Genomic DNA, 27,105 nt, shown 5'->3' on the forward strand with positions numbered 1-27,105 from the left:
TGTGCGGATACAAGATGGGTATGTGCAAACTCTGTTTCCATGCTTGCTATCACCAAATGCAGGGACGCCATCTTGAATTTCTGATACTTTAGATGTACATTTAGAGGCTTGCTATTCAAAATTGGTCCATACGAACAGTCAGGTTTCTGTGAAGGAATAAAAGCCCTGAGACCTCTGACAGTGGACCCAGAATGATGACCCCTGCGTAAAAGTGTTCCTCCACCACCTGAGATAGGGCAGTCTGTCTTTGAGGTGAGGCCGGAAGCCTGGATGTAAAGATCATCCTCGGAGGTGGGCCTAAAAACTGCATTTGAATACAACCAAAATGATATTCTGAACACTGATCTGAACCAGTCTTGTACCATTTGTGTTGAAATTGAAGCCCACTATAAGGTCCTCTTACATAGGTCGGAAGGCAGTCATGTTGTTGGCATCTCCAGTGGTTTTGGGTCTGGACGAAGAGGTGGTCAAGATTAACGGCCTTTTGACTTTCTGGTTCTGGAGGATGAAGGTTGTCCCTTTTGCGCTCACAATTGTGACTTCGCAAATGCTCAAAAGGAGCCCAGAAAAAAGTTTTTTTTAGGGACAGCAGAAGACGCAAGGAGGAAAGTGATCTTCCTTCGCATGGCCAATGAAATTATCTTGTCCAATTTGAGACCAAATAGTACGTCCCCAGAATGCAGAAGTGCCTCTAAGGAACGCTTTGATTTAGTGTCTACTTGCCAGGTCTGAAGCCAAAAGAGTCCTACAGGCCAAAACAGCGGAGGTGGACAACTTGGAACAAACTTGAGCTGCGTCTAAGGCAGCCTCCCCAAGTATGTACTGTAGTAGATTTTTTATGTGCTTGCTTGCAGACAGACTGCAGCAGTGGTCAGCCTGCCCAAAAGTAGCAGAAAAAAAAAAAAAAAAGTAATAAAAGACTGCAAAACAGTCCTCATACGTCCAGCTCCAACTGGCAATTAACTGAGGTCACATGGGGAATAGAGAGGGAGAAGCCAAGTTCAAATCAACAAGGATTTAAAGTGTCAGGCTCCCAACACCCCCGTTCAAACCTCAGTGTAATTCCAGTGACCCTTTTGGATGGGAAAAAAAAAAGTTTAGATTGTACAGTACAGGTACATCACTACCGACCGTTTCTGCACTATATTAAGCATTATATAAATCACCTTGTATTTTACGGATGCAATATGCAAAGTTTCAGCCTTATAGGAAGATTTAAAAAACAATTTAATAAAATTCAGCTGGATGGCAGTGATCGATGGCGGTGTTCTCACAGCAATGTTGAAAGCCAATCAGAACGCTCCGATACAGCAGATTGCACTCACAAACCTAAAGTTAATATCCCTTTAAGTTCTGAGGAGCAGCTGCTTAGAGTTTGGCGCACAGTACTATACTGAGGCTCCCTACAGCTGCATGCGTATGTAATGGACAGCTCGTTCTGCAGGCAGAGGTAACACTTTCCAATTCCATTACGTACAGTAACTGTAGCTAATTACCTTCTCTATCTTGTCCAGCCATTCTTTGTTCGATGCCAGTTCTGCCATGAAAGCCTGGTGCTTCAGCCACTTACTGTGCAAGTTCCTGGCCTCATCATAGGACATATCCCGAGCCGTGAGCATTTTCTCATTAATCCACAAGGACAGCTGAAAGATCGGGGGATAAAATAGGTAATTATTCATACTACACATGCAATGGTAATAAAGAAAAAAAACAACTACGATCTGAGACATCTGGAAGATGTTAAATCTACAAATAAAGCATATGGAACATTTTATACAAGCTCAAATATGAAGCTGGGATCCAATATATTACACATCCATCTCTTTTTTTGGACACCAAGAGACTACTATTTCTCTTTGAAGCTGCTGGAGCGTCTGCAGTGCCGGGTTTTCATGCCTTGTGTAATTGGAATATATAGTGAAATGTAAAGCGCAATTCCTTTATAAAGTAAGACCATCTCATTAGTAAGATTAGGTAGTGATTGCTTGTGTGACAACTTCATTAAAAGGAATCTCATTCTAATCCAATCTTTACCAAACCCCCCCCGTAGCGCATACATAAATACACAGCTGCTCGTAGACGCCATACATCATTGATATACAGATACTATAGGACACTTGAGAAGTAACCCATGCACAGTGACAGGTGACACTTTACAGTACGCTGCCCGATGTACAGTAGCCTAAATAATGCATACGGCGGAATAGCTCTAATTCAATAGATTAATAATAAATGTAGAGATTTCAATAAATGACTAAGAGCCAATTACCAAAAGGTCTTGTATATGGCAAAGTCTAGCTGCTGACTACCCCGACACAAGCACACAAAAAATGGATACAGTGATAGTGCTTAATTAATTAGTGCAGAGAATGATTAGACAAACTGGTTACACCCATTTGATTTAAGCAGAAGAGAGCGCTTATAATTTATTAAAAATTAATATAATTTGTCCATTCAGGACACACAATTGAATAGATTAAAAAATATAAAAATATTAATACATATGGCAATCTCTCCTTGACACTAATATTGAATAAATAATGTCTTAAATAAGCAATCATTGAGAAATTAATAGATCACTAGTTTCATTAACCGTACATATCCAAAAACATATAAATACACAAGAATAAATTCATACATAGATCCATTACTTATCTTAATGAATTTCTCAATGATGCCATATTTAAGATATTGTTTTTAGAATGAAAAGATAAGTTTTGTATTACGTTGACATTAACCTACTCCACATGGGAGTGTTGCTTTTGGAATACATCCTCCAGGTGTGAGTAATATCTTAATGAACTCGGACATTTGATTGGACGTTGAAGCCTTTAAAAAGGTGATTACCTGGAGTATACACTATTACTATTCTTTCTGAAAAAACCGCCAGATCAGAACGGCAGTTAAACGCGTTAAGGACAGGCAAGGACAGACAGCATTCTCCCACACCTAAAGCGCTCCTCCTGCTAATTAACAGCTTATGATACGGAGACAGACAGGAGTACTTGAGCCGCCGCCTCCCTCCCACTGCATAACGCAAAGCATTTGTAACACTCACCCACAGCCGACTAGTGCAACGGAGCACGAGACTCTATATCCAGGACGGCTTTGGACACAGTTGGTGAGACTAAGTAACGTGAGCGGTAGAAAGTAGCATACAGCTGGCTGATCATTGTTATCTGGACATTACACTCCAATTGCTTTTTAAGCTAAATAAATCCGTGACTGTGTAGTTCCAAGACTACTTCTGGAACTGGAGCCTACTAATCAATATTGGTGTCAAGGAGAGATTACCATATGTATTAATATTCTTATATTATTGTTACTTTTTTAATCTATTCAATTGTCTGTCCTGAATGGACAAATTATATTAATTTTGTAATAAATTATAAGCGCTCTCTATTAAAGTAACTTACTCTTCTGCTAAAATTTCCCATGACCGGCTATGTCAGCTGGGAGCTGCTTTCACTAAGCACTATTAATGTGGAGTTGGTTCAGTCGATTCTTTGCGGCCAAATTTTTTGTGATTTATTATTCTCTCTCCATTTGATTTAACCAATTTGCCTGAATGACTGTTTTTGACAGTTTTCCGGCATTTCGGAGCAAATGGTCAATCATCATTTGCTCCCATACATTAGCAGGTTTTTATTGCAACCAGCCAGATCGGACAATCAATCTTTAGGTGTAGGCCAGTCTAAGTTAAGCAGATCAATATGTTATCACACTGGAGTTGCTGGTACCTGTAGTGTGTGAGATCACTGTGACGTGCTAAACCTCAGCATGCAAAGAAATAAAAATGAAAAAAGCTGCATAATTTTCCAACTTTGTGATGTCCTATGAATTCAAGCATAAAACTAAATGGATATTACACACTAGCACACAATTTCTAATTGTGCACATTATACTCCTACTAACTTGTCTCATAATACTGTACAATGTGCTGGAATAATGAAACCAAATATTGGCCCATATTTATCAAGCCTTGGAGAGTGATAAATAGCACGATGATAAAGCACTAACCAATCAGCTCCTGTCACTTTTCAAACACAGCCTGTGACGTTAGGAGCGGATTGGTTGGTACTTTAGCAACTGTGCTATTTATCACTCTTCAAGACTTGGTAAATGGGGGCCATTATCTGTCAGTTTTGTAGCAGTTCATATCTAGTTGATCCAGTTTACAGAACATACTGTACGTGCATACTGCCCATGTTTTCAGGCTAGGGTCAGCAACTAGTGAAATGCTAATATGTCATCGATTTAGGCCCAAATCAGTTCTATTTCTGGTTTATCTTTATCTCCTCATCACGTATCAGACATGTCAGCTGTTCATAAAATCTGTGCAAGTTGCTTGGTAGAAATACGTTGTCTGCTACACCCTCATGTACAGGGAATGCTGGTGTGCATCCATACGGCTGAGTGTGGGGTGTACTGGATCACGGCTCACCTCTTGGCAGTCCTGCAGAAACTTCTGCATCTCTCGGTTGTCCTTCAGACGTGTCAATAGATCGTTTGCCGCCTCACGATTTCTCCTATGCCTTAAAATAAGAAAAGGTTTATGAGACCAGAGAATCACTGGATTTGTGCCAACACAACAAATATAACAAAACTGTATTAGAATATGGATGATAAACTGCAATATACAGCTACCAATACCCAATGACAGGTGAATGAGCGGGAAACCGTACAGTTGTGAGCAACCATCTGTCTTTGAGACTTGGAAGATATTTGTTTAGCCATATGCTGAAGGTCACCTCCTCAGCGTAGGAGGAACATATATGATCGTTTCACACAGGACTAGTTGTGCAGTGCACTCCTTACTAGCTGTGACGCTTCCGGCTCGGGAACTGCTGTGTGGGAACAGAGATTTCCCCATGGACCAAGAATCGGCAACTGCAAAAATGACGTCGTCTGCAAACCTGAATTGAATCATCAATAAATAATCCAACGCTGCGTTATTTGGTTTTCTATTTAGAGAATGTATTATCTTAGTACTAGTGGCATCATGTACTCAAAGGGACACAGCACCCTTGCCTTACCCTACACCTGTGTCTATTTTATCTGTTCAATGATATCCTACATATTCCAAAATGTATATTCAAATCCTCCTCTCTCTCTTAGGCCAGTGGTCAGAGAACAGGGGTAAATAACCCTAAATGGGGTAAAAATGATATTCCTGGGGATAATGGGCAGTTGGGCTGCTGAGACACAGCCCCGTCCAGCACCGGCCGGCTCGCGATGTGACGTGCTGATGTCACACCGCGCTCCCTCCTGCCTGCCCTGCGCTGTGCTCCTGGCCGCAGTGTGACGTGCCTACGTCACACCGCGCTCCCTCACGCCCACCCTTCCTGTGCTGTCCTCCCACCCGCGGCCCGCCAACCCACACACAGAACTTGAAGTGTTCTGTGGCTGACCGCTGACGGAGTTCCGCAGGATCAAACAGTGGCCCACATAACAGTGGGAAATTCCCACTGACATTACTGAGGTGAGGATGTGACCATCTGTCGCCTAAAAAAAGTTGTGTGTTCCCCTCTTGGCCCCTCATCCATCTTTCTTACATTCATTCTGATGTTTTGGGGAGAAAGTGTTAATTAACCCATTCATTGCCAAAAAATAATTGGCAAAAAATAAATAAATAAATATATATATTTTATAAATAAATAAATATAAATATATGTATTTTTTTTTTTTTTGTAAATGGAAGGTGAGGTAGTAAAAGCGACCAATGGTGCCAAAAAATTATAGCAGAGCTGGGTAGTTATATAAAAAGATATACAAACTTATTACAATATATAGCACTAAAACAAAACAGAGTAAAAAATGTACAAAAAAAAAAAAAGGTAGACATACAGCAAAAAATTGTCTAAAAACGCATACAAAACTAAAAAACATAAAAGGACATAGGACATAAAATATACAGGAATAAAAAAGTTCAAAAGCATTCAAGGGGGATGACCCCTTCATGAAGTCCATATAGGACGAAACGCGTTGGAGCCGCCTTGATCTAACCTCATTCACTGAAAAGAGGATTTTTGTACTTACCGATAAATCCATTTCTCTGAATCCTCTAGGGGACACTGGAGTCTTATACAGTAGGGGTGTGAAGCTTGCAACCGGAGGTGTGGCACAATTTAAAAATTAGCATTGTCTGCACAGCCGGCTCCTCCCCCTTCACATCCCTCCTCCCTCAGTTTGGAAAATTGTGAATGAGAGAATAGGACATGATACTATAGCACCTGGAGAGGAACCGAGCCGTACAACAGATCAAACAGCATCCAAGAAACTCTTAACAGTAAAACTAACGCTGTTTGCATGAACTGTTTGAACAAGAACTTTGAACACAGCAGGTTGACCGCACCGAGGCGGGCGTCCAGTGTCCCCTAGAGGATTCAGAGAAATGGATTTAATCGGTAAGTACCAAAATCCTCTTTTCTCTTTCATCCACTAGGGGACACTCTTATACAGTAGGGGACGTCCAAAAGTTATCCCCCAGGGAGGGAGTGCTGTCGGTGGCCTGCAAAACCAAACGTCCGAACTTAAAGCCTTCGGACGCAAAGTTATCAAATTTGTAAAATTTCGTGAACGTGTGGGCTGAGGGCCACATCGCCGCTCTACAAAGTTGAGTAGCGGAAGCACCTCTGGCAGCCGCCCCTGAGGCACCCACTGATCTGGTGGGGTGAGTACCCGTCTGAACCGGAACCTGTTTGCCACAGGAAATATAAGCTTGCCGGATGGCAAGTCCAATCCATCTAGACAAAGACTGCTTAGATGTTGGCCAACCCTTCTTTGACCCATCATAAAGAACAAACAAATGGTCTGACTTTCTAAAGTACGACGTAACTTGTACTTATACCCGTAAAGCTCGGACAAGATCCAAGGACACGTCCCCATCTGCGAGTCCCTGGAAAGATGGGACCACAAATGGCGGGTTTACGTGAAACCCCGAAACAACCTTAGGAAGGAAAACTGCTCTTGTACGGAGTTCTGCCGTATTCTCATGAAAAAATAAAAAGGGACTCCTACGCGATAAGGCGCCCATTCAGAAACCCTCCTGGCTGAAACCAAGGCAAGTAATAACGCGACCCTCCAAGAGAGATATTTCAGGTCTGTTCTTGTTAACGGCTCAAAAGTTGATGATCTCAAAAAATCCAAACCAAATTTAAGTCCCACGGCGCAGTGGTAGGATGAAAAAGGAAGTAGTATCCTCAGAACCACCTGTAAAAAGGTTTGAACCTCTTGCAAGGATGCTAACCGCCGTTGAAAGAGGATGGAAGAGCCGAAATTTGAAACTTCAGGGAGCCCAGCCGCAGTCCTCCATCTAGACCGGCCTGAAGGAAAAGTAGAAGTCTGGGTAAGTGGAAGTGTGACGAATTCCACCCACGTTCCTTACACCAGTCTATGTACTTCTTCCAAATCCTGTAGTAGTGCATGGCTGTGACCGGCTTCCTAGTGGCAATCATTGTAGGAAAGGCCGTTCTTGGTATCACTCTGTTTCTGAAGATCCGGGTTTCAATAGCCACGCTGTTAAACGCAGCTTGTTGAGAACTGGGGTTAGGAACGGTCCCTGAGACAGCAGGTCCTCTTTCTGAGGTAACCGCCAAGGAACCTCCGCTAGTAACCCCCGCAGGTCTGAGTACCAACTCCTGCTGGGCCAATCTGGTGCGATTAGAATTGCCCACACTCATTCTCGTTTCACCCTTTTTAGAACCCTGGGTATGAGTGGGAAAGGTGGAAAAATGTAAACCCTTCCGTAACACCAAGGAAGTGTCAATGCGTCCACTCCTTCTGCTGCTGGATCGCTTGTCCTGGACACATATCCAGGCAGCTGATGGTTTTGCCGAGACACCATTAGGTCCACTTGAGGTAGACCCTATCTCCTCACCACCATGTCGAAAATTCGTGGATGTAGGCACCACTCTCCCGGATGCATGTCCTGGCGACTGAGATAATCTGCTTCCCAGTACTCCACCTTGGAATGAACACTGCCGAGAGGATGATGTTTCGCCTTTCTGACCATAACAGTATCTTTGTGGTTTCCTTTAACGCCATTCTGCTCTTTGTTCCACCATGACGGTTCATGTAAGATGACGTCGTGACATTGTCCGACTGTATCTTAGTGTGTTGACCCATGACTAGGTCTCCAGCTAAGGGAAGCGCATTGCAAACTGCTCTCAGTTTGAAAATATTTATGGGTAGAACGCTCTCTTGTGGCGTCCAACTGCCCTGAAAACTGACGGTCCACTAGAACGGCACCCCAAACTCTGAGACTGGCATCCGTTGTAAGGGTCCTCCAATTCTAATTACCGAATCTCCTGTCTGCTGCGAGATTTCAGTGTAATGATCATCAAATCAGCGAGGTACGGACCTGTATCTACCACCCGAGTCCGTGATTTAGAGGACTGCGTGAATGTTCCCTGAGCAATGAGGCTTTGGAAAGGTCTGGAGTCAAGACTGCCGAAGTGTAGTGTCTCAAAAGACGCCACCATCTTCCCGAGAAGCCGTACTCATAGATGTAAGGACACCGTTTGGTTTCTTAAGACCTGATCCACCAGCTTCCTTATGTCCTGGATCTCGTTCTCTGGTACAGACCTCCTCAATTGTAATGAGTTCAATATGAGACCTAGAGACTGAATCCTCTGCGTCGGTCTCAGGTTGGATTTCTTAAAGGTGACAATCCAGTCGTGTTGAATAAGAAATTGATGAGCCATGTGAGCATCTCAGATCAGCTGTTCCTGCAATGGGGCCATGATCAGCAGATCTCCAGGTAAGGTACAAACGTAGTACCAAACGCTCTCAAACCTGCGACCATTATTTACCTTGAACTGGTAGTGATTTTTCTCCAGTGCAAAACGCAAGTAGGCTTGGTGAGGGGTCCAAATTGGAACATGAAGGTATGCATCCTTTATGTCCATAGACACCCTTAACTCTTCTTTGCTATAACCAACTGGATTGATTCCATTTTGAATCTGGAAACCGTTAGAAACTGGATTAAAACTGTTAAATTGAGGATTGGTCTGACCGACCCGTCCTGCTTTGGTACGGCCAAAAGATTTGAATAAAACCTTGTTTGTCCTCGAGAAAACAGGACTGGCAGAATTACCCTTGTGTGGTAATTCCTGAATTACCCTGTGTAATGCCTTCTCCTTCTGAGGGCACCAAGGCAACTTTGCAGTAAAGAACTGACTGTGATGACGCTTGAAAATGTATCTAACCACCTGTGCACCCACCAGGGGAACCCCAGGTGGTCTGGGAGACCGTATGCCCCTGTCTGTCAGCCAGCTTGAGGTCTTGCATTTTGGTCTCTGGGAACGATCTCTACCTCTTGACTCGAAAGGACTGTGATCCAAATGAATTACCACTCAACCTGAGTAACCTACTCTAACCTGTGGAGAGGTACTCGCCTGTTTGGTATGTGAAATCCACTTGTCAAAGTCAGGGCCAACTGACCTTTCTCCCCCAAAGAGAAAAGCCTCTACAACTTTCTTGGAGTCAGAGTTCATCTGTCATTCTCAGAGTCCCATAATCCTTCTATACGATATGGCTGCCATCGTTGTGTGACGCTATTTTGCTAGCATCCTTTGAAGCCAGGCGCATATATGTAACCGACTCTCAGATATGCTCCGCTAAGGTGAGCAATGTCCTTCTGGCTATTCTTCTTTCAAAAGTCTGTACAATATATCCAGTCCATGCTACTATGGCCTTGTTTACCCAAGCACTGATATTGTAGGCCCGTGATGCACCTGCCGTCCAAATTAGTTTCAAGTAATTTACATTCCATTGGTATAGGTAAAATAGCTTATGATAGGCTTACAGAGATAGTGGAAGACCTGCACTCTACCAACTGAACTAGGCAGTCTGCCCTGGAACGTGAAAGCATTTATCGGGCTGCTTCCATGCTACCCCCATCTGAGCTGGAGAGCTTGAGGAATTGGAAAAACTGCCGACAGCAGTACCTTGTTTTTTATTTTATTTTTTTCGAATTCGAATAAATCAAACCTCTCTGGTTCCTTAATTTCTTACTCTTTGAAATTGAGGACTTCAATTACCAAAACATTTCCCCTCCTCCTGTAGGATATGGAGGGGTCTCATAACCGCCTTACGGACATTTTTTTTTTTTTATTAACTGCCTGTGTAGGTGGGGTTAATTTGATCTGAAAAATTCTACATCTTCTTGGAAAAAGATTCCACAGCTCCTTTTGAATGCTGTTTGCGGTATTCCGCCATCTGAAAATATCTGCCCGGGCATGTTCCCATAAACCAGATGGAGTACCGCTCTCGGGTTGAGCATCTTTGTCATTTACAACATGGATCGCACACCCCAGGGCCTTTAACGTTCATATTACATTTTGTGCAAACGTAATCTGTTTTAGAGGTCTAGGCTGGTGCTTTAAACTGGAACAGCACACACAGACACACCAAACAACTCACCGGTGCTTTCCCCCTTTAAAATAGGAAGAGAAAGACCGTATGGATGGTGGAAGCAAAGGTAAACTTTACCTGGCTGGGTTATTGAAATGGGATCCAGTCTGAAGATCGACAGTGTCTAGGTCGACAATGTTTAGGTCGACCACAATAGTTCGACAGTCACTAGGTCGACATGGATGGAAGGTCGACAGGGTTTCTAGGTCGACATGTGCTAGGTCGACAGGTCTAAAGGTCGACATGAGTTTTTCACATTTTTTTTTTGGTGGGGGGGGGGATTTTTTCATACTTAACGATCCACGTGGACTACGATTGGAACGGTAAAGTGTGCCGAGCGAAGCGGTAGCGGAGCGAAGGCACCATGCCCGAAGCATGGCGAGCGAAGTGAGCCATGCGAGGGGACGCGGTGCACTAATTTGGGATCCCGGTCACTTTACGAAGAAAACGACACCAAAAAAAAAATTAAAAATCCTCATGTCGACCTTTAGACCTGTCGACCTTTAGACCTGTCGACCTAGAAACCCTGTCGACCTTCCATCCATGCCGACCTAGTGACTGTCGACCTATAGTGGTCGACCTAAACATTGTCGACCTAGACACTGTCGATAAAACGAACCACACCCATTGAAATATATATATTGCTAAAAACAAAACAAAAATTTTTAACAAAAAATATAAGTTTACACTAGCCTTCTTACAACCCTCGCACACCCAACTGTGATTCAGTTTTGATGATCGGGGTTGATCTTCAGTCGCTTCTTTTTATTTTCTCAGGATCTTTTAAATAGAAGTCCTTGAAAATATAAAGCATAAAATGCATGATTAAAATATTGGAGGATCCTTTGCAGCAGAGACAACTATTCACCAGAAGAGGGAGCAATTACCCGTTCTATCAGTAGAGGGAGCAAATCATCTATTTTAAATAAGATCCCTCCCTCTGTTGTGACTGGCCAAAATATCATGTCCCCAGTAAGAGGGGACTGTTCTGTTCACAACTAGATTCGGCGCCTTTTATTTCTTGAAAAATGGCAGCCATTGAAAAATTTTAGAAACATCCTTTAAACTCCACCGGCGTTCTGGCCGCTGGAGCCCCCTTACTGTCCCAGCGCTCGTTGGTTAAGCTGCTCCCCGGCTGTAAACGCTGGAACCCCCGGTCGGTGCTGCTCTGCCGTGACCTCGCAGCGCATCCCAGTGAGACGCCGCTGCCGTGAGTCACCCCCCGCCGCAAATGTAATACTCTCCCCCGGCCTTTCTAATGCGCTTCTCTACTGAGCGTGGATCTGATTACCGGGGGGCTGCACCGCTGTGCTGAGCGGTCTATCGCTGAGTGCGCCATCGGAGGAAGGAGGGAGTAGTGGATGGCTGCGGCTTGGGAGGCTAGAATCTCTATGTGCTGGCGGAGGGAGGGGGGCAAGCAGGGGACACCCCCGCTGTCTGAATGCTGCTGCCGTGTCTCTGCATAAGCTGGGAGCTGGGAGTAATAATCTTAGCACCGCAGTTTTTATTTTTTTATTCCCTAACCTCTTTCTGAAAGGAAGGACATCAGTGTTAGGGAGGCGAGGGGCAGGAGACTGCAGTTATTAGAGAAATGTGCAGATTGCAGGATTCTTAAACTAGGGCCCTTTTGTACAACCAGTACTCACTCTGCCCCATTACACCATGGAACCCTGCCTTGCTCTGCTGCTCCGGATCTCCTGTAGAGAGATGCAGGTCCCCTTTATTAGGGACCATTGTCTCTCCAGTCTTAAGACTTTTGTCCCCCTTTTAATTAGGTTGACTCAGTCTCATTTTCTTTTCCTTTTGAAAAGGAGCAGGAGCTCCTATCTGTACTTGCACCTCCTAGGCACAATTTTTCAAACTGAGGGAGGAGGGATGTGAAGGGGGAGGAGCCGGCTGTGCAGACAATGCTAATTTTTAGATTGTGCCACACCTCCGGTTGCAAGCTTCACACCCCTACTGTATAAGACTCCAGTGTTCCCTAGTGGATGAAAGAGAAAGTTAAGATACTTTACTCCTCTCTTTTTTGAATGCTTTTGAACTTTTTTATCCTGTATATTTTATGTCCTATGTCCTTTTATATGTTTCTCTTACGTCCTAGAGGATGCTGGGGACTCCGTAAGGACCATGGGGTATAGACGGGCTCCGCAGGAGATAGGGCACCTAAAAAGAACTTTGACTATGGGTGTGCACTGGCTTCTCCCTCTATGCCCCTCCTCCAGACCTCAGTTAGATTCTGTGCCCAGAGGAGAAAGGGTACACTGCAGAGAGCTCTCCAGAGTTTTCTGTTTTAAAAGAATTTTGTTAGGTTTTTTATTTTCAGGGAGTCCTGTTGGCAACAGGCACCCTGCATCGTGGGACTGAGGAGAGAGAAGCAGGGCTGGCTTTACGGTTGGGCTCTGTTTCTAGGCTACTGGACACCATTAGCTCCAGAGGGTGTCGGAACACAAGTCTCACCTGGGGTTCGTCCTGGAGCCGCGCCGCCGTCCTCCTCACAGATGCCGAAGATAGAAGCCGGGTGAGTATGAGAAGGCAGAAGACATCAGATCTTCATGAGGTAAGGCGCTGCGCGCCATTGCTCCCACTATACACACACAGAGCAGCACTGAAGGATGCAGGGCGCTGGCGGGAGCGCCCTGGGCAGCAATATTCCTCACTTCTGGGCATGTTAAAATGGATTAGGCTGCGGATGCAGTAAATCCAAGAATCCCCCCCATTTTAATAAAAAAAGCACTGGGACCGAAGCCCGCCGTCGGGTGGGCGGGGCTTGATCCTCAGCACTAACCAGCGCCATTTTCTCCACAGAGCCTGCATGCTGAACGCTGGCTCCCTGGTCTCTCCCCTGCTGAACTTCACAGGCTGGAAAAAAGAGGAGGGGGGCATATTGGCGACGCAGTGAGTGGGAATTGGAATATTATTATATAAAAAAGCACTATCTGGTCATATTTTTCCACAGTGTTATTAAGCGCTGGGTGTGTGCTGGCATACTCTCTCTCTGTCTCTCCTAAGGGCCTGGTTGGGGTTTTGTCCCCTTGTAGGTTAATCCCTGTGTGTGTGGGGTGTCGGTACGTGGTGTCGACATGTCTGAAGCGGAAGGCTTCTCCAAGGAGGAGGTGGAGCAAATGAGTGGTGTGTCCCCGTCGGTTGTGCCGACTCCGGAATGGATGGACATGTGACATATGTTCAATGCAAGTGTGGCATCTTTACATAAAAGGCTTGATAAGGCTGAATTAGGGGGGACATCAGGGGGTCAATCCTCGGATTGGACCGACTCACAGGGCCCGTCGGGGTCTCAAATGCATCCCTTAACACAAGACACTACTACCGACACGGATTCTGATTCCAGTGTCGACTATGACGAAGTAAAATTGCACCCTAGGGTGACTAAAACCATTCAGTGTATGATTGTGGCCATAAGGGATCTGTTGCATATTGAGGATGAACCCTCGGTCCCCGACACAAGGGTACACATGTTTAAGGAAAAGAAACAGATTATTAATTTCCCCACATCTCATGAATTAAATGATTTCTTTTGAAAAGTTTGGGAGACTCCGGAAAAGAGACCGCAGATCCCCAAAAGAATTTATATGGCATACCCCTTCCCTAAGCAGGAGAGGGAGATTTGGGAATCACCCCCCACTGTGGACAAGGCCCTGACGCGCTTGTCCAAGAAAGTGGCGCTACCGTCTCCTGACACAGCGGCCCTTAAGGACCCTGCAGATCGCAGGCAAGAAACTACCTTAAAGTGTATTTATTCTCATACGGGTGCTGTGCCAAGACCGACAATTGCGTCGGCATGGGTGTGTAGCGCAATTGCAGCTTGGATAGATGAGCTTACAGATCAATTTGATAATATGGATAAGGATACTATATTCTTAACTCTAGCCCATATTAAAGACGTAGTCTTATTTATGAGGGACGCTCAAAGGGACATTGGACTGCTAACTTCTAGGGCCAATGCCATGTCTATCTCGGCGAGAAGATCCTTATGGACTCTCCAATGGACGAGTGATGTGGATTCCAAAAAACATATGGAAGTACTACCCTATAAGGGTGAGGTATTGTTTGGGGATGGGCTGACGGACCTGGTTTCCACAGCTACAGTAGGTAAATCAAATTTTTTACCATATATTCCCCAACAGCAAAAGAAAGTAACACTTTATCAGATGCAGTCCTTTCGGTCGCACAAGTCCAGAAGAGGTCGGGGATCCTCTTTCCTCGCCAAAGGTAAGGGCAGAGGCAAAAGAGCACCTGCTTCGGCAGGTGCCCAGGACCAAAAGTCCTCCCCGGCTGCTCCAAAACCCACAGCATGACGCTGGGGCTCCCCTGAGGGAGTCCGCACAGGTGGGGGCACGTCTTCGACTTTTCAGTCAGGCCTGGGTCAGATCAGACCTGAATTCCTGGGTGTTGGAAGTGGTTTCCCAGGGGTACAAACTGGAATTCGAGGAGGTGCCCCCGCGCCGATTTTTGAAATCGGCCCTACCAGCTTCCACATCGGAAAGGGATGTGGTGTTAGCTGCAATTCAAACGCTGTGTATACAGCAAGTGATAATCAAGGTTCCCCTGCACCAGCAGGGAAGAGGTTACTACTCAACCCTATTTGTGGTCCCGAAACCGGACGGTTCAGTCAGACCTATTTTGAATCTGAAATCCCTAAACCTGTACATAAAAAGATTCAAATTCAAAATGGAATCTCTCAGAGCGATAATAGCCAACATGGAGGAGGGGGAGTTTATGGTGTCTCTGGACATAAAGGATGCGTACCTGCATGTGCCCATATATGCCCCCCATCAGGAATACCTGAGATTCGCTGTACAGGATTGTCATTACCAATTTCAGACGTTGCCGTTTGGACTTTCCACGGCCCCGTGGATTTTCACCAAGATAATGGCGGAAATGATGGTGGTCCTGCGCAAGCATGGAGTCACAATTATCCCATACTTGGACGATCTCCTGATATAAGCGAGATCAAGGGAGAAATTGCTGAGCAGTGTGGCGCTCTCTCCGAGAGTGCTCCAGCAACACGGTGGGATTTTAAATCTACCGAAGTCACAGTTGATTCCGACAACTCGACTACCGTTCCTAGGTATGATACTGGATACGGAACAAAATGAAGGTCTTCCTCCCAAAAGAGAAAGCCCAGGACATCCAGAACGTGGTCAGAGACCTGCTAAAACCGAAAAGGGTGTCAGTTCACCAATGCACTAGAGTTCTGGGAAAAATGGTGGCGGCCTACGAGGCCATTCCCTTCGGAAGGTTCCATGCAAGGACTTTTCAATGGGACCTTCTGGACAAGTGGTCCGGGTCCCATGTGCACTTACATCGGAAAATAACTCTGTCCCCAGAGGCCAGAGTGCGTCTCCTGTGGTGGTTGCAAAGTGCTCACCCGCTGGAGGATCGCAGGTTCGGAATTCAGGAGTAGATCCTGGTTACCACGGACGCGAGCCTCCGAGGATGGGGAGCGGTCACACAGGGGAAAAATTTTCAGAGACTTTGGTCAGACCAGGAGTCCTATCTACACATCAATGTGTTGGAACTCAGGGCCATTTACAACGGCCTTCGACAAGCGGAGAGTCTTCTTCGAAACCTACCGGTTCTGATTCAATCAGACAATGTCACAGCAGTGGCTCATGTGAACCGCCAAGGCGGGACAAGAAGCAGAGTCGCGATGGCTGAAGCCACCATGATTCTTCGCTTGGCGGAAAATCATGTAAGCGCTCTGTCGGCTGTCTTCATTCCGGGAGTGGACAACTGGGAAGCAGACTTCCTCAGCAGACACGATCTCCATCCAGGAGAGTGGGGACTTCATCAAGAAGTCTTTGCAGACATAACACGTCTTTGGGGAACTCCTCAAATAGACATGATGGCGTCACGCCTCAACAAAAAGCTTTGGAGGTATTGTGCCAGGTCTTGGGACCCTCAGGCAGTGGCAGTAGATGCTCTGATAACACCGTGGGTGTTTAAATCGGTCTACGTGTTTCCTCCTCTTCCTCTCATCACAAAGGTGTTGAGGATCATAAGGCAAAGAAGAGTACAGACGATACTCGTTGTCCCAGACTGGCCTCGAAGGGCCTGGTACTCAGATCTACAAGAGATGCTCACAGGAGATCCCTGGCCTCATCCTCTGAGGGAAGACCTGTTGCAACAGGGGCCCTGTGTATTTCAGGACTTACCGTGGTTACGTTTGACGTCATGGCGGTTGGACGCCGAATCCTAGCGAAAAAGGGGATTCCGGAAGGTCATCCCTACTTTAATAAAGGCTAGGAAGGAGGTGAAGGTTAAGCATTATCACCGTATCTGGCGAAAGTATGTGTCTTGGTGTGAGACCAAGAATACACCTACGGAAGATTTTCATCTGGGTCGTTTTCTCCACTTCCTACAGACAGCAGTGGATATGGGCCTGAAATTAGGCTCTGTTAAGGTTCAGATTTCGGCCCTCTCGATTTTCTTTCAGAAGGAATTGGCTTCTCTTCCAGAAGTCCAGACGTTTGTAAAGGGAGTGCTACACATCCAGACTCCTTTTGTGCCTCCAGTGGCACCGTGGGACCTCAACGTGGTGTTGCAGTTCCTAAAATTACACTGGTTTGAACCCCTTAACAAGGTTGAGTTGAAATTTCTTACTTGGAAGGTGGTCATGTTGTTGGCCTTGGCATCAGCAAGGCGAGTATCAGAACTGGCGGCTTTGTCACACAAAAGCCCCTACTTGAATTTTCATGTGGATCGAGCTGAATTGAGAACACGTCCGCAATTTTTGCCTAAGGTGGTTTCTTCATTCCATGTGAATCAACCTATTGTAGTGCCTGTGGCTACAAGTGACCTGGAGGATTCCAGATCCCTGGACGTAGTCAGGGCCTTAAAGATTTATGTAGCCAGGACGGCTAGAATTAGGAAAACAGAGGCTCTGTTTGTCCTGTATGCGGCCAATAAGATTGGCGCTCCTGCTTCGAAGCAGACTATTGCTCGCTGGATCTGTAATACGATTCAGCAGGCTCACTCTACGGCTGGATTGTCGGTACCAAATTCGGTTAAGGCCCATTCCACTAGGAAGGTGGGCTCTTCTTGGGCGGCTGCCCGAGGCGTCTCGGCATTACAACTTTGCCGAGCGGCGACTTGGTCGGGGTCAAACACTTTTGCTAAATTCTACAAGTTTGATACCCTGGCTGATGAGGACCTAGCGTTTGCTCAGTCGGTGCTGCAGAGTCATACGCACTCTCACGCCCGATTGGATGCTTTGGTATAAACCCCATGGTCCTTACGGAGTCCCCAGCATCCTCTAGGACGTAAGAGAAAATAAGATTTTAAACCTACCGGTAAATCTATTTCTCCTAGTCCGTAGAGGATGCTGGGCGCCCGTCCCAGTGCGGAAACTCTGCAAGACTTGTATATAGTTGTTGCTTACATAAGGGTTATGCTACAGTTGGAATCGGTCTTGGACCGTTACTGTTATTGTTCATACGGGTAACTGGTTATGTATGATCCAGGTTACATGGTATGATTGGTGTGGGCTGGTATGAATCTTGCCCTTTGATTTCTAAATCCTGCCTTGTATTGTCCATCTCCTCTGGGCACAATTCTTTAACTGAGGTCTGGAGGAGGGGCATAGAGGGAGGAGCCAGTGCACACCCATAGTCAAAGTTCTTTTTAGTGCCCTATCTCCTGCGGAGCCAGTCTATACCCCATGGTCCTTACGGAGTCCCCAGCATCCTCTACGGACTAGGAGAAATAGATTTACCGGTAGGTTTAAAATCTTATTTTTTTAGTTTTGTATGCGTTTTTATACCATTTTTTGCTGTATGTCACCCTTTTTTTTTTTGTACATTTTTTTACTCAGTTTTGTTTTAGTGCTATATATTGTAATAAATTGGTATATCTTTTTATATAACTACCCAGCTCTGCTATAATTTTTTTGGCACCATTGGTCGCTTTTACTACCTCACCTTCCGTTTACAAATCTCTATCGTAGGCACTCATACCAGTACCTAAATATATCTGAGGTAACTAGCCGACGCCCTGGTAAATTGCAGGGAGTTTCTTTTAGGCAGGTTTTACAGTTATTTTATTACATTCTTCGGGTACTAGTGTTGATGTTTGGGATACTGCATCTGTGGCGCATATCTGTGGCGCATGCCATATAAAACAGTGATAACCAGTAAATATGCACAATAATATATGATTTCCTTCCTTTCAAATCAAGGGGGTAACGGTCAGCGTATCTAAATATTTTTTGGGGTAAAAGGTAAAAAAGTTCCCTGACCCCCGTCTTTGGCAGTGCCCGGTGCTACCTTTAGCCTGACCATAATTGGAATGCTAGGAAAGCCGTCTCGCCACTCATTTGAATACTGGAGACACTGGCATTAGGAGATAATACCAGCAGGAAAAAAGGAAGACCTAAAATAAAGGATGCATTTTTGAAACCAAGAGCAAGTATGATGTATAGCTGGTACTTCGTACTCTCTCAACCATGTATGTATAGTCATGGCATCAAGTAGACTTAAAACGAGTCATTAACGGCCCTTTAAATATATCTTAGACTGCAAAAGCGAAACAGTAAGTGTGAGGGGGTGGTTCTGCCATGTAAACCACAGACCCAAGTGATGACTACATCTGCAATTGCTTTCCCCCACTAATGACCACCAGTCAGTCAGGTAATAAGGGGAAATTCTGCATGTTAAAATTCCCAGATTTGCTGATCCCAATCTTTTTTTGTCAGGTCGGCAGATCAGAGAAATTCAGTGTGTTAAATTTCCCCGACTCTTCCTGATCAGGAAATTGTCCCAATCCATGGCACACATACGGTGCCCTTTATATAGAAGACAAAAGGTGCAGATTAGTAGAGTTCCACTTTAAAAACATCTGCACCCTGCAGCAGAACTGCATAGGAGTACGACACATAAGGAAACATCTACAGAACATTCTTACCGGTCATCAATTGAGTCAACTTTTTCTTCAATTTTATCAGAGTTGATGTTTCCATCCTTGACCAATCTCCTTCCAGTTTCTACGACTGCGTTAATCTTCTCCTCACTGGCGTCCATAGTGGTCATGAAATCCTCCTGCTTCTTGATGGCAGCTTCAGCCGCCTCTAGAGTATTTGGCATTTCGGTGTGTGCTAAGACATATTCCTTTGTGGGAATAAAAAAAAGCCGATCATAAAGATGAAGAATCAGCCATTGTATTTGTTACAATATTTGGTCATCCCATTTAAACTCTGCTTCTACATATCGCATATTAGCAAGCTGCTGTTACAGCAAAAACATTAGAAGATCTTTAACTATAATTAAACACACGCAATGAAGAGCGAGCAGGAGCTGTGGTTTGCTCTATGGTCAAGAACATATCTATCCAGGTGTGGTTGGTGCAGATTGGGGATGTGAACAAACCAATACATTTATTATGAACATACATAGGATGAAGTTGTATTTATGAAAATAGTCGAAACATACGTTTTAACATACCTGGTTATTAAGGAAAGCTTCGGCTTGCTTGGTGTCTCTTAAGAAGAGTTGGTAAGCATGGGATTGAGAAAGGAGGTTTTGCCTATTCTCCCACATTTTATGAAGCTCATTCCATCCGGTGTCAAGAGCCTGGAGCCGTTGTCGCAGGAACATGTACTGTGCATCCGTTTGCCCTTGTGTTACCATTTCACCCATGTCTGTCATCTTCTGGTAATCTTCCTCGTAGTTGTCAATTTCATTTTTAATGTTTTCGTGCTGAGTAAGCAGCTTTTCGGCTTCAGCCAGGGTGTTTGGCATATCTTCTGAGGCAATAGCTGTCTGGGTTCTCGATAACCAGGACTGGAAATCATCTAGTTCACGCAGGAACTGTTGGAGCTTGCTGGCTTCTCCAAGAGAATCTTCTCGGTTCTTCAGGGTTGTTTTCATCTCTTCCCAAACGCCATTAATCTCGCCAAGCCTACTCATGATGGCATGACCTTGGTCCGGATGCTCAGCTTCCAGTTTCTCAGACTCTTTCTGGAGATCAGTCAATTTGGCTTCAATGGCAGCCAAGTCACGTTCCATACCAGTCAGCTTCCTCTGGAGAGCCATAACTCCGGCCAAGTCGTTACCCAGCTCTTGGGTGGACTCGATGACTTTGGTCTTCTCCCTAATCCAGGATTTTGTCTCATTGCACTCAAGATGGTAGTTCTGAATACTAAGGGCTGAACTCAGGGCGTCTTTCGTTCTGTCAACCAACTCTCTGAACTGGCTCCATCTAGCAAAATACAAAAATGATAACATCAACATGAAATAGGAGCAGAACTGTTAAAGATGTACGTGGAGAAAAAAAATTCTTATGCCCAGGAACACTTAAGCAAAGCAGAGGTTTGAAGGACCTGTACTGCCAAACTCACCGGGTGTTCAACTTGTCTTGCTGAGCTTTGATTTCTCTCTCACTTGGATGTCCACTGTGGATCAACTGACGGGCAATTTGGTTAACAACAGCCACCCGTGAAGCCTGATTGTTCATTTCTGGCTCCAAACTTTCAAATCTAAAAATTAGAACAGATGCCTATTAAACATCAAATATATATATATATTTTTTTAAATAAAACTTTGTAGAAAACAAAGACAAAGACACTATTAATACTATAATTACCTGTGCTGGATAACCTCCAGATCTTCCAGTTTCTCAGGGATTTGCATATTGTTCAACCACTGCTCCTTCTCATCAATCCAGAGCTCACAGGCATCAGCTTCGCTGAACATCTTGTACAGAGTCAGGGCATCCTGCAGAGCCTGTTTCCGTAGCCGTGTCAGCTCAGCCAGTTCCTTGTATCTCTCCTCAATGCCAGACAACCTGCTCTGCACATCTGAAGATTCAAACTGCTCCTCTGGAAGGGCAGCAGCTTGCTCATGCAGAGCATCAATGGTGGATCTATAACTTCCAATTTCCTCAGCCACATCCTTGTGTTTCTTTACTAGGGACTGCGTAGAATATTCGTCATGGCCAACGTCATTGCTGGACACAATCCTCAAGATGTCTAACATCCAGGCGTCAATGTCATCAGCGTCTGCCTGGAACTGGTGGAAACTGGAGGTTTCGTCCAGCTGCTTCCTTCGAATAGCAGATAGCTGTTCAAGGTGAGCCCACTGTTCCTGAATATCCTCTATTCTCTGTCTAATTTTCTCAGATCCAAAGTGTTCCTCAGCAATCATCTCCTCTCCTTCCTTGATGGTCTGCAGTAAGTGACCACTTCGTCCGCTCATCTCGTCTTCGAACGCTTTGTGCTTGCAAAGTAGACGGATGACGCTGGTCAGATCCTTTCCATAATCATCAGAAGATAAGATCTGTTCCTTTTCTCTAATCCACCCCTCCTCTTCTGCCATTTCCCAAAAGAACTTCCAGAGACGCCTTGACTCCTCTAAACGTGCTTGTCTTTCAGCTGCCAGTTGACACAGTTCTTGGTAACAAAATTCCATGTGAGCCACACGATCCCGAATGACTTGTGGATCGCAAGGTTTATAGCCTACACAAAGAGCCCAGAAAAGAAAGTGCATTTATAAAAGAGCAATTTCCTGTTTAAAGTTAATATTATGTGTTACAAAAGCACCATGTGCCCAACAAAAAACAAAACTAGGGAGGCAAATTGCAACAATGGACTGATAAACTACTAATATCCACCTCAAGGCGGTTTTCAAGATCAAGGGTGTGATTATAAATCACACGTGGACACATCCAGCGATTTCACGCTTACTGCATGTGTCCAGGCTTGCCTAATGGACAGTTGGGAAGTGGTTTCTCCTCTGAGAATGAGAGCAACTTGGGGAGATGGCTGATCCTACGGTGACTCGAAGTCTGGAGATGGACAAGATCTTTCTCCAATACTACCAAAAACCCTTCCTTCCCCCAGGGACATGCTGCTTCTTCTGAACAAAAATGGGATCCAGAGACAAGCAGCCACTCCCCCACTGCTATAGACTTGGGTCTTTTTGGGGGTTTCAAGGCAGCAATTTGCTTCTGTGAGCCCCAGCTCCCACTGCATCTCCTCAGATCAACCTAATTCATAGGGCTGCAAGAAGAAACCTTGTGACAGCTCACTGAAGACCGCTACTGGGGTGCAAAATAAAACAAATCTTTTACATTTTGCTTCCTCTAGTGCAGTGGTTCTCAAACTTGGTCCTCAGGACCCCACACAGTGCATGTTTTGCAGGTAACCCAGCAAGTGCACAGGTGTATTAATTACTCACTGACACATTTTAAAAGATCCACAGGTGGAGCTAATTATTTCACTTGTGATCTGTGAGGAGACCTGCAAAACATGCACCGTGTGGGGTCCTGAGGACAGAGTTTGAGAACCTGTGGTCTAGTACATGGAACAGCAGGGGTTTCATACTCTTGCCACAGCCTTTACAATTCCCTGTCGGATGCCCCGGTGACCACTGTAAATCATGTAGGGCAGACAGGCAATTTGCCACAATTTAGAAGGCGGAACACTTAGGCATTTTTGTTTCTATTAGGCTGAAGCTGGGATTTTACCTTCTCCTCCTGTGGCAAATCTCTGCGCCGATGCATTAACGCCACGCACTCGCTCCGCCTGTATGGCAATGTCCGCCTCCACCATGGCATGTTTCTGTAGCAGGTCCTCAACCCCCAGTAAATGTTTCCCATAATCTTGAGACAATAAAAGCACCTACATAGAGGAGACACAAATTAATGTGTTTGGAGATCACCTTGGACATTCATACATATCAGAACAAACATCAAGTCATTTAAAACGATATAGTATTATCTATTTTCTACCAAACTTCTCAAATTGGTCAATAAATCAATTACTTATTGGCAGAATGTTTATTCTTATGAACGATATTGCACATTAGACCTTTAGCGGTGAGGACTGATGCAATTATGCTACAAAATGACCGGTATCTTGCCACAAGCCATTGCTGGTGTGGGACTTAGGGAAAACGCATTCTCTGGAACACTGAAGGAATATTTTATTGCTTATCAGGACTATTTACGCACTGTAGGGATCTCTATGCATTGTGGCACTGTCATACAATGTAGCATCAAAAGGGGAGATGTGGCCTGTTGGTTCTTCTCAAGAAAAACCCTGGCACTGTGTGAACTTAGTAAGCCCAAATACGGCCCTCATTCTTCAGCACATAAAGATAACTCAGTTGGCTAAACCTACGTACCTTCATCTCGTCCATCCAGTCCATAATGTAGAGCATCTCCTGGAAAACCTTCTGCAATCCCAGGTTCATTTCCAGGCGCTGACGCCGCGCCCGGAGGAGCTCCAGCAGGTACTCCCAGAGTCGGATGACATTGTCCTTGCGAGCGGTGATGCGTTTGATGTCATGGTAGTTTTCTGCTTCCAGTTCTCGTGCAACGGCTACCACCGCCTGAACACGCTCTTCATAGGCGGCGATGTCCGTCTCGATGGCTTCATGTTTCTTGGTGGCGGCTTCCACGGCAGGGAGGTCGAAACCAAAGTTATCCTGTGATAATGAAAGCAACAAATGAGATTCATTTATGACTTGGGATGTGAGAGTAGACGCTAGACTCTTTTGGAGAACTGGCAATAGGTGGAAACAGCCTTATAGTTTGTTATATTAATCCATGAAATTAAACCCCCTTTCTGTACAATACCGGAAATTTTGAACTCATGTAAATCTCTACAAGGCTTTCCTAAAATATCACTGTGGCAAACCCTGGATAAGGTCTTATAGCGCCTGCATGCTATAAGGCAATTCAATCATACCTGAGACACCAGGCGTTGGTTTTCACTGAGCCAGGTCTCCCTCATAGCTGCCTTGCGATCGAATCTTCGTGCAAGTTGTTCCAGTTTCTCCTGTCGGATCAGCTCGTTTCGCAGTGCCAGTTCTCGCTCATGTTCAGCTTTTTCCAGTCTTTCCCAGGCCTGGGCACAAGAGATTTAAGCTTAAATTATCTGGCAAACATGAATTTCTCTCTACAAATAGAAGTTATTAGCTCTAGAATGTGTGAATTGCCAGTTCATAGAAAACAGTCGGCTAGTCTGTAATAAATAGTGCAGAAGTCAACGCCGTCATGAATATGGACTTATTTGTGCGAGGTCAATTCTGGAAATATGGCCGCAGTGGTTTCAGTAGCTAACAGTAGCTACCATCCTGCACACTATAATTACATGAAACTACTGGAGGGCAAGAAGCCACATACTTGGACAAGCAGTTCTTAACCTCACCCTTCCATATACTGTGAGACAAGATGCTCTTTTCAACCTCTAAAACAATTCACTCTATTGTAACGTGTATTGGGATTCACATCAAGTATAGTATAAAAAGCCATCTAGCAAGATAATATGTATTTTCCTGTAAGAACGTTAGAACTTGCTTCAGAACCCCTATGACAAATAATCAGATGTCACCATTGGGGTTAGAAAAAAAAATGGGCTCAAATTACCCCAAAATCAACTTTTAGTTTATGCACCCCAAATTTAACGAAAGTATTTCTTTCAATAAAAAAAATATTGTTTTTCAATAATTATTTTAAAAAAATTGAAGTGGTCTCAAATTATTGCCAAACCGCCTTTTTTCTTTTCCATTTTCCGCTTAATTCCTTTGTAATTAAACAGATTTCGTAAGCTTTTAATATTTTACTTTTTAAAAAACAAATGCAGAAATCAGCCATTTCACGGCTTTCAAAAGTGTCCAGTACTTTCCTTATACCCACAAACAGCCTTCTACAGGGTCCTGCTAACAGAGCTGTCACTTATTTGGGGCCCAGGAAGGTCTGCCCACTATTTCAATTTGTGAGGATTCAAGACACCAAACAAACATAAATAAGCCAGTATGACCAACAATGACGGATAATGGACCACTCAATACGAACATATAACAATATAAAATATAATAAGTGCTTTATTCTAAATAGTATTACATACATCTAAATGGGGAGGGGGGGAATCCGTTACAATCTATGCATGTACTGAAAGTTGATAAATACAAATATCAGACTTGTTTGTCTGCATGCTGACACTTTATTACCATCTCCCCCCTCCAGACATGCATGATGTATACTGTGCTTTCCCAGATTCCATGTGACAGAACGCACTCCGTCAGCTCTTCACAGCACGAATGTCGGCTAATCTAACAAGTGCTGGGGCCTCAGACGGACAAAGAGCAGTCCGGGTCTAGACCTGTCAGATGTGCGCTTGTTAGTTTAGCATGCATTCAGCCTGATACACTGACAGCATGGAGGCTGGAGAAACAGAATATACATCAGCGGAGGTCAGGAGAGGGCATGGAAATAAGGCGGAGTGACTAGAATACAATCAGAGAATGGAAAGCAATGCCGCCTGATTTTCCACACTCCGCTGTGACTGTGATATTTAGTTCATTCTACTCCCTAAGTTAGATGTAGACGGAGATCTTTATGCGTTGGGTATGGGATGTCGGGATCCTGGCTGCTAGAATGCCGACAGGGGGCGAGCGCAACGCCACAGATTCTCTTCCCACTCTATGAGTGTCGTGGACACCCACCAGTGGGAATAGGCCATTACCCGGGATTCCGGCTGGGGGCATTGTCAGTGGTCGGGATTCCGGCGTCTGTATCCTGTCCGCTGGGATCCCAACTGCCGGCGATGTAACTACATCCCATCTTCACATATATGGGCTTCCATAATTTTTGCTTTGGCAGCAGGGAAGAGGTACAGACTGCAGTACCTCCCACTGCCCACGCCAGGCATACCGCTGCATCTGTGCAGGTTCCGACCAAGTAGAGGAGAATCTCTGCTCCCCTAAAGCTAAGCACACACGATATAGTTATTGGGCCAATCTTCCACTTATTGGGTGTTCGGCCTGTTTTACCGCATAGTGTGTAGGCATGAGCGTCTTGCCCAAACGCTGGTTAGATGGTCGTCCGTGACAGAAAATATCATCCAGAAGGTTTCCGGCATTCTGCATTATCTGCCCATATTCTCTACAATCTATTCTGATTAGCTCGTAACATAAGCAAATTCAGTGTGGTGTGGCAAAAAAAAAAAAAAAAAAAATCAAGCTTAAACACCCCCCTGCGAATATAGTATCAGGATATACCAGTAGCAGAATAATCAGCCAGTTTGTTGGTTCAAATAAAAATATAACCCAGTTGCATAGCATATACCTCGCATAAGGAAAATAAATAGCAGCTCTTATAACAAACGCCCCCGGCAGGCACTTTCAAAAACTGCAGCGGACTCCCAGGGGGTACAGAGGATGAGGAGCCCTCTGGAGTTCCTGCACCACACTCGGTATTCCCTGATAATCCAGGGTCCCCTGTGGCTAAATAAGAACTAATGAAATGTATCTCTTGAGAAACTTATTTACAGAAACATTTGATTCAACGCACACTTTCTGTAACCCGCAAAGCCCGACAGGACAAGAGGATATCCAATGTGTATTAGATATGCGCTGTGCGATGAAGCATCAACATACCTGTATAAGTACGCACATAAAACTGAAGAGAGCAGCAATTCTGTCACATACAGAGATTAAACATGCTGCTTGTATGAGATGCTCCCTATACTGTATCTTGCTGTTCTTTGTCTTTACCGACACTCATCCTTCTATGTGAGTCACGTGGGCAGAACCAGGGCAGTACAGAGAGGGATTCTCACTTTTGACAGAAGAAATGTAGGGGGTGATTCAGACCTGATCGCACGCAGGCGGTTTTTGCAGTGCTGCGATCAGGTAGTTGCCGCCTACAGGGGGAGGGGGTAGATGATGAGCA

General features: G+C 44.9%; 1 protein-coding gene across 3 annotated transcripts in view; it reads right to left on the reverse strand.

Annotated features, from left to right (window-relative positions):
- SPTBN1 (spectrin beta, non-erythrocytic 1) overlaps positions 1-27,105 on the reverse strand; it is a 289,366-nt gene that overhangs the window by 37,415 nt on the left and 224,846 nt on the right. For all 3 annotated transcript variants that reach the window (XM_063918643.1, XM_063918644.1, XM_063918645.1), the window contains 9 exons: positions 24,119-24,277; positions 23,553-23,855; positions 22,894-23,047; positions 21,013-21,883; positions 20,768-20,905; positions 19,872-20,628; positions 19,336-19,538; positions 4,445-4,535; positions 1,497-1,643 (listed from right to left, as the gene is read on the reverse strand). In XM_063918643.1, the coding sequence (XP_063774713.1) occupies positions 1,497-1,643; positions 4,445-4,535; positions 19,336-19,538; positions 19,872-20,628; positions 20,768-20,905; positions 21,013-21,883; positions 22,894-23,047; positions 23,553-23,855; positions 24,119-24,277 (2,823 nt within the window). The remainder of the gene's footprint in view (positions 1-1,496; positions 1,644-4,444; positions 4,536-19,335; positions 19,539-19,871; positions 20,629-20,767; positions 20,906-21,012; positions 21,884-22,893; positions 23,048-23,552; positions 23,856-24,118; positions 24,278-27,105) is intronic.

This window comes from Pseudophryne corroboree, chromosome 4 (genome assembly GCF_028390025.1).
Source record: "Pseudophryne corroboree isolate aPseCor3 chromosome 4, aPseCor3.hap2, whole genome shotgun sequence".
Classification (NCBI taxonomy): domain Eukaryota; kingdom Metazoa; phylum Chordata; class Amphibia; order Anura; family Myobatrachidae; genus Pseudophryne; species Pseudophryne corroboree.